We start from the raw sequence: 7,755 nt of genomic DNA on the forward strand, positions 1-7,755 counted from the left end.
ATAGACTCACTCTTAAGCCAGCTCTTGTCCCAAACAACACATCAAGGATCCTGAGCATCTGAGTTCTCAGGAGAGTTCTCTGAAAATGAACCCTAAGGTGCTTTTGACTGGAAAGTCCAAACCTGAAAAATCCCTGCCCTACTTGGCACTGGAAAGCTCGATCCAAATTTGGTGAGCAATGGTTCTGTGAAATACAGGCAACGCTAAGCATACTACAAGATTTGCACACCTCACACCTTTTAAGGTGCTTACATTGCTTCCGTAACTGGGGAAAAAAAAAAAAAAAAGCTACTAAAAGCAGTTCCTACTAGTCTGCAGTTACAAAAACCTCAAAATGTAGGAACATGGCAGGAAAAAAGCAGGAATCCCTGCAGGTTCGGGTCTCTGCTTGGCCTAACTGCTGCATTAAGCTCCATCAATACCTGTGACACCTTTAGTGAAGGTGCTGAGTATGAGCCCTTCAAAAAATAATAAATATAAATATAAATATAAATATAAATATAAATATAAATATAAATATAAATATAAATATAAATATAAATATAAATATAAATATAAATATAAATATAAATAAAGGCGACTTATCATCTCCTAAAACTGCCTTTCCAGAGATCCAGCCCAGGCCCGCCGCGCCGGGCGGCGCCGCTACCTCAACGGCGCCCCCGGCGGCGCATGCGCGCGCGCGCCTCCTGGCTGCGCCCCCTCCCCCGAGTCACGCGCTCTGCGATTGGACGGCCCATCACCGGCGGCCAATGGGAGACACGCGTTCAGCGTGACGCGGCGGCTGCGCTGGGCGCCATCTTGCCGGTGGCGGCGGGCGCAGCGCGGGGTTGTGCCGGGGCGGCGAGGCCGCTATGCCGCACTACCAGACATGGGAAGAGTTCACGCGCGCCGCCGAGAAGCTCTACCTCGCCGACCCCATGAAGGTGGGGTCGGGGCAGCGGCGGGGCCGGCGGCGGGGCGGGATTCGGGCCTACTCCCCCCTCGCCGCCCAGGCCCGTTGCGCGGTGCCGCGTCTCCGAGTGACGCGCGGGGTAATGACCGTAGCGGCTCTGGTCTCGCCGTTCGGAGGGAGGGAGGCCTTAGGGGCCTGGGGAAGGGAAGGTTGTGTTCTCTCCGGGCTGTGGCCCTTGGCGCTGCGTTAAAATGGCTACTCGGCGGTGGCTGCCTGCTGGAGAATGAGGTTGCTGCTCGGTGGAGGCTCTCTGTGCTCACGGGAGGTGCCTCGAAGAGACTCTCTTTGAGCTTTAGCCTAATGGGCTTTAAGGAGAAAAAGAAGTGAGGATCTGCAAGAAATTGGGGGAACACTCCAGAAAACCTCATGGCACTTGCGGGTGTAACACTTTTCCTTCCTTTTTGAGGAAACAGAGCAAAATTGCCATTCGGTGTGACTGACAGTGTTTTTTTAGGAGACCATGCTTCACGTGGTGCTACCAGCGGCCTGTATGAACCCTCGGAAACTAATTTCAGATAAGCTGTGCACTTGTCTGTTTGCAGCCTGCTGATGTATTGGGAATCGTGACTAAAAGATTTTATCTGAGTGAAGAATATGTTGAGGATTGGTTTATTTTGTTGCTTTGCAGAAGTATGAGACCTCTTTTGAATTTGTATTTCTAAAGATTAAAATGAAACATATGTTAGTGCTTACTATGCAGTCAACAGCACTGTATTAGTGCAAACTGGAAGATATTTCTTTTTTCTAAAAAAAAATCAAAATTAACACTTAAAGAATATGTGACTAAGGCTCTCTGGTAATGTAAAACTCATGCAGGGAGTTAAAGCAGCTTGGACATTCAGCATCAGCGTTACAAATGCTGTAGCCAAAAAGCAGTTCAAAACTGATGCAGAATTGATCAGTGTGCCTGGGAACTTGAGTTTTAAAGAACAAAAGCCTTGGCAAAAAGGGTCCTCAGACTTCCAAAAGGGTATTTAACATCTCCATTTGATGAGTATAAATGATTTTTTTAAAATGTGGACTTATTTACTGATCATAGATTATTCTGTTTTTCTTCTTGTGCACTGCATAGTCCAATTAAAGCGAAAGAGCCTGAGAAGGAGGGATGTCACTGCAGGTGGAGGTTTCTTTTCCTGTTGCTTTTCTTAGTGGACCTCAAAAAGGGAGTTCTTTTCTCTCTCCATGTCAATACACTTTGTGTGTATGTGTAAGAGTTGATGTAGGCCCCAGAGCCAGTCACATCTTTCTTTTCTCTTGTGAGAGAGTAGCCTGGGAAGCTTGTGCAGGTGAGAGTGCATGTGAAGGCACTGAAGGAAGAGCAAGTCATGGCTGACGGGCCTGCATCTTTCTGGGGGTGGAAAGGCTAAGCTGTGATAACTGTCTCTCCCAAGAAGCACTTTCTGGTTTGAGTCTTGTGAAATGAGGGCCTGCTTAGCTGAGAGAACAATAACATAGTGTTCCATGGGTGTTGTAGTCAGGGAGGAAGGCAGTTTCTTAATGTGGCCTGTCTTGTTTCAGTGTTCTCAAAAGCAGATACTGCTTTGTTTCTAGATGTCCTAGTTGAGACTAGAAGCAGTTGATAGAAGAGCTCCGAGCATGGTTCCACATTCAGTAACATGCATTTCGTGATCAGTCCGTTGCCTTGGAGTCTGTTTGCTTTTTATGGTGGTCTTCTTGAGAACTTTAGTGATTTGAGTCTGGAAGGACTGCAGGTAGGTTGAATCTCACAGCAAGTGTCCTCAGTAGCAGCTGTTTTTGAAAGCAGCTGAGTGCTTGCTTCTATACTTCAGTGTAGGCTTAGTGAGCCTTGAAAGCAACTTAATTTGAAATAACTTTCTTCAGTCTTGTTTTTATTTACTATGAAGGTTTTGTATCTTCCTTTTCTACTTGCAGATACATCAGAGGAACCATTCAAATCTGTCTGCTTTAGCATAGCCATTAAATCCTTTGCAGGAATTAACTGCAGTGACTGGAAATTTGACATTTTTACCTAATAATTTGGGTGCCTGTGGAAGAAAAGAAACATCAATTTGTTGAGCTTACCCCACTTGGTTGTCGTCTTCCATGTCTCCATATCGTACCAGGTTTTCAAATGTTTCTTGTGTGTAGACATGGGTTTCCACTTAGTTTTTCTGATGTGTGTAACATGGTGGGACAGGTAGAGTGCTCTACATTGACATGACCCTTGTAGCTTGTCTTGCCTGTCATCTAGGTTCCTGCAACTTTTCATTTGGTAACGGCTGTGCTATAGTGGTTTTGAGTTTACCATGTCAATCTTATCAGTGTCACTGTGATACTCTTTTAATGTTAGACCGGGAAATGCAATGTTTCAGTTTCCAAACCATCCTGTCTGTAAGGGCAGCACTGCTGAGAACTGCCACAGAGATCGTGAATTGTTTTTTGCTAGTAAATGCCCCTAGTAGTGATTCCTGACCTGGTCTTAACTGTCTTCCTTACATAACCAGGAAAACTTTCCTCAGGCTCTGTAGTTTCAGGTACCATATGCTTCAAAGAGCTGTGCTAAGGACAATTAAATATTTTAAATGAGTTTTTTGCTGTTGTGTTTAAAGGCTTGACCATGCCTTCTTGCCTTTCAGTGCTCTTGAGTCTGGACTTGCAGTTCACTTGGATAAATCTCAATTTAACTTAATGATGAGTTGTTTATTACCCACATTAGAGAAAATCTTTGGGCTTCTGATTCAGAATTTGGCCAGTTCCTCACTGATGTCTGTGAACAGGCCAAGGCATGATGGTTGTTAGTTTCTGATCGATCTATCTCATGAGTCTTGGTCGTCAAACCCTTGAGCCTCAGAGTCTGCAAAGACTAGCTCATCCTTGATTCACTGTTCAGTACCTGGATAGAGAATTTAGTCTGTCTGAAATACTTCAGCTAGCATCTGGCATAAGAAGAGCATATGGTTAACTCTGAATATTGAACAGGATGTTTAGATTTCTCTTCAAATGTTTGCTACTTAGCACTTTTAAATATGTCTGCTGCCTTACAGTCTTTGCCTCAGCTAAGAAAAGTCTGAGCTATGTGGGGGGCGGGGGGGGGAAAAAAACCTTTGATCCACTTGCTGTTGGTTGGAATTACTGATACTGATTTTTTTTTTTCATTTTAGACAATTCTCTGTCTTTTTATATCACGCATGAGTAAAGTGAAAGGATGATGAATGCATCTTCCTTTTGATCAAGGAAATGATATCAACAGTGAAGCAGGGCATAATTCTAATAAAAGACATTCTGAATTTAGAAAGTCTTCCTTCAGATTTTGAGAATTGCTAGCTATAGATATTCAATCTTAATGTTTGTTTTTTTTCCAGGTGCGGGTTGTTCTCAAGTATCGCCACTGTGATGGGAACCTCTGCATCAAAGTAACAGATGATGTAGCTGTAAGTAAGGAACATGTTCTCAGTGTTCTGTGTACCTTTTAAGGACTTGCATTTTGCTGTCAGTCACCTTGCAAGATCTCATCTGTCGTCTGGAGAGTGCCTGACAGTTTTTAGAAAACTTACTGTGCTCAGCCTTCCTTACTTGTTATGTCTGTGCCTGATGTTGACCTACTGTTCAACTCTTAATTGTCCAAGAAACGTTTTTGCTTTTTTAATGGTTTTAAGTCTCAACAGAGTTATTACAGAGCAAATGAACTGTTGTTGATAACCATGATTTTACTGCTATTTGGGGAGATGAAGGGAAATATTAAAAAAGGCTAGGAGTAAATTTGCAAGGTTCCATGCTTAGTAACTACACAGCAAGGAATACTCTGCTGAGTAGGTGGGGAGGGAAGACTGTGTGTAGTTAAAAAGGATTTTAATATAGCGATTCCAGCAAATCCTGTAGCATAATGCAACATTTTTCTCTATTCCTGCAATACCCTTCCTAATGATTTAATTGAACTGTGCAGTCTGTGCAGAACTGTGCTGGTAAAAACTCCTGTAGTGATATTGAGGCTTGCATGAGTGTGGTCCTCTTGCATTTGTTCAAAGTAGTGATGACTTTCTGACATAGCTTAAGCTCTTTGCTTGTGGTTGTGAGGCAGTATGGCTCATAATCAGTGATATCAGTGTGTTGCAACTCAATTGCAACGCACAGTTGCATTTCAGAGAGCTCATAAGGATTTTAGTGTCAGTTACACATTCATTAAAACTTGTGGGGTATGCACCCGAAGTGGAGTTTTACAGTGTTAGAGTAACTGTACAAGGAGGTGGAGCAGCTGCTTTTAGTGATTGCTGGTAATTTTCCACAGTCCAGAATAAGCAGCAGCAGTCTATGCTACTCTAATCTTCACAAATTGGAAAATTAAACTTCTTTTCTAGAAAAGTAGTCTGGCACTTATATCCCAAATACATGGGGAGACATGCAAAACTCCAGTAATGGTATTTCCTCACAAGATAATAGGCCTTAGAGGGGGTGAGAGGCCAAATGTGAGCACTGATAATAGGAAGAGGCAAAGGGAAGGTTGAGTGAGATGGATTCATGAACTTAGACTTTTCAGTTGCATGCCTTCTTTACTTCCACTTTTTACACAGATTTATAAGGAAAAAATGGGAGGATGGAGAGGAGAAAAGGGTTTCCTTACAACTAATTCTGTAGAACTAATAGAGCTGAAGGGAAAAACTGAACTATTCTGCTTATTGCCTCTGAATTCAACCTGGAATTTAGCTGTTAACAGCATTGGAGAATGGAGTGTTCTGGTTTTGTTCATTGTTGAAACAACCTGGACACTGTATACATCCTTTGCATTTATTGGCTTGTCGTGTGGAGAAATCCCTTTTAATCTTAATCACGTGTCATCTTCTGTGTTAAAGATTGTTTTGGAAGTTGACTTTGCTTAGGAGAGGGAAATTTGCTTCAGTGGAAAACACTAAATGTATTTTGTCATCAGTATTAGTACACATGCTTCACTGCTTCCAAAATGGAAGGCAAGATATTTGAGAGAAACATAAAGGTTAATGCAGATCTACATCAGTTTAAACACAAACAAGCAAAAACCCAAAACATTGTTTGGGCAATAGTTACAACATTGAGTATAGAATTGTATTGGCCTCATGATAACAGCACACTACAGATGGAAGTATGAGGACTTGTTTTTTGGTGCCAAATACTAATTTGTTGTAACTATAAACAACATAAGAATAGTTCAAGTGCAATCTAATATTTAGTAACTTTCTCTTACAGTGTTTGCTGTATAGAACAGACCAGGCTCAAGATGTAAAGAAGATCGAGAAATTCCACAGTCAGCTAATGCGACTCATGGTGGCTAAGGAATCCCGCAGTGCTGCCATGGAAACAGACTGAATTGCTGAAAATAAAATGAGTGCTCCGGTCATATTTCACTGGAAGAAAATATCACTTGGATTTGAGCAAATACTGGTTCAAGACATGCTTTTACATACCCAAGTGGACTGATGAAAAGCCCGAAGCTTTTTTCCCCCAGACTCCACTTTTGAAAACTAGGAAAATAAGTGCTTTCAATTGAAAGCTTATATTTATTTTTGGAAATTGAACGAGAAACTATTCTTACACATTAAATATGCTAAGAAGACATGTAAATCTTTCCTAGTCTACAGTGCTTTATTCTTTAATTGATAGGTAGCAAGCATATTTCTTAAAGTTATGATACGGTTTCATATAGATTACATTGTGTTCATATCTTATGCTGGTGTGTTCTCACAGTGAGAAGGTCTGTTAACCTGACTAATACTGTAGCATGATGACTGGATCTGTTAAATGATATACAGAAATGATATATGTCAGTGGGTTTTAGAACAGCAGATGTTTTCTGGACTAAAATGTTAAAATTGCCAATATATATTAGTACTGTCACTAACGAGATTTTAGCTTTTAATATTGGTCTTGATCATAAGCTGTGCAACATGATCATGATGCAGTCTGTAGAACTTTATATTGGCCAAATAATTAAAGTTCTGTACCTGAAACAGTAAGTAAAGCCTTACTCGAGTAGTGCTAGATATCCTATGGGAAGCTGTCTTTTCTGCTTAATGAAGTTTTTTTTTTTTTTTTTTTTTTTTTTTTTTAATTATGAGTGGCTTTTTTCTAGTAGTGAACTATTTTATATGAGCAGTAGGGACCTTTTCCACCCTAGCCTCAGGCAGAGCTGAAGTATATCAGCAAGGCAAATTCTAGAAGCTGTCACCTATTATGTTAATGGAAAAAGACAACCAAATGCTATCCAGACTCTCCATGTCTGTAGCTTGCTGACTGTGTTTTTAAATATTGTGTGACAGCTGGATGACAGCCAGCTAAATGAATGAATGAAAACCAGCTTAATAAATACTTAAATACCACTGTCGAAAATAGACTTATGCTCATGTGGCTTAGTTTTTGTTTCTTGTCATTATCTCTGGTGGGGTGACAGCAGCTTTAATTGTCTTCTGCAAAAGCTTTTTGCTTGAAAAGCCAGTACAGAAATTGATACTTGCTTTGACTAGATCTTGCAAACCTAAAAAACAGACGGGTTTTATGTGCAAGCATGCTGTTGGTATAAGAAACCTTTTTCTGGAGTAGTATCTTGACTTAAACCAAACCATGAAAATGAAGGGAGAGCTATATGAAAACTTGTCTGTACTGGCATTTAAATATAACAGAACAATCTACTTAAATAGCCACTTGCTCTCACTTATGCAAAAGTAATTGGTCTACTCGGAAGCAGTGGAATTCCCACATTTGCCAAGGACTAGAAACAAAGTCTGGACTTGAACATTGCCTTAAGTTGCCCTTTCAGGTGAACATATAATGTTGCTTGTTGTTGGAAAATACTCCAGTGCTACGTTGTCACT

At 41.1% G+C, this 7,755-nt stretch overlaps 1 protein-coding gene across 1 annotated transcript; it reads left to right on the forward strand.

The window, feature by feature from the left end:
- The first annotated feature begins 838 nt into the window (after nucleotides 1-838).
- Nucleotides 839-7,275, forward strand: SRP9 (signal recognition particle 9). The gene is made up of 3 exons (XM_088532550.1): nucleotides 839-926; nucleotides 4,279-4,347; nucleotides 6,134-7,275. The coding sequence occupies exons 1-3, from the start codon at nucleotides 855-857 to the stop codon at nucleotides 6,251-6,253; spliced, it is 261 nt and encodes an 86-aa protein (XP_088388676.1). The 5' UTR covers nucleotides 839-854; the 3' UTR covers nucleotides 6,254-7,275.
- Nucleotides 7,276-7,755: the final 480 nt, after the last annotated feature.

Source organism: Tinamus guttatus, unplaced genomic scaffold (genome assembly GCF_059628265.1).
Source record: "Tinamus guttatus ecotype Peru unplaced genomic scaffold, ASM5962826v1 Tinamus_guttatus_pri_ptg000033l, whole genome shotgun sequence".
NCBI classification, from domain to species: Eukaryota; Metazoa; Chordata; class Aves; order Tinamiformes; family Tinamidae; genus Tinamus; species Tinamus guttatus.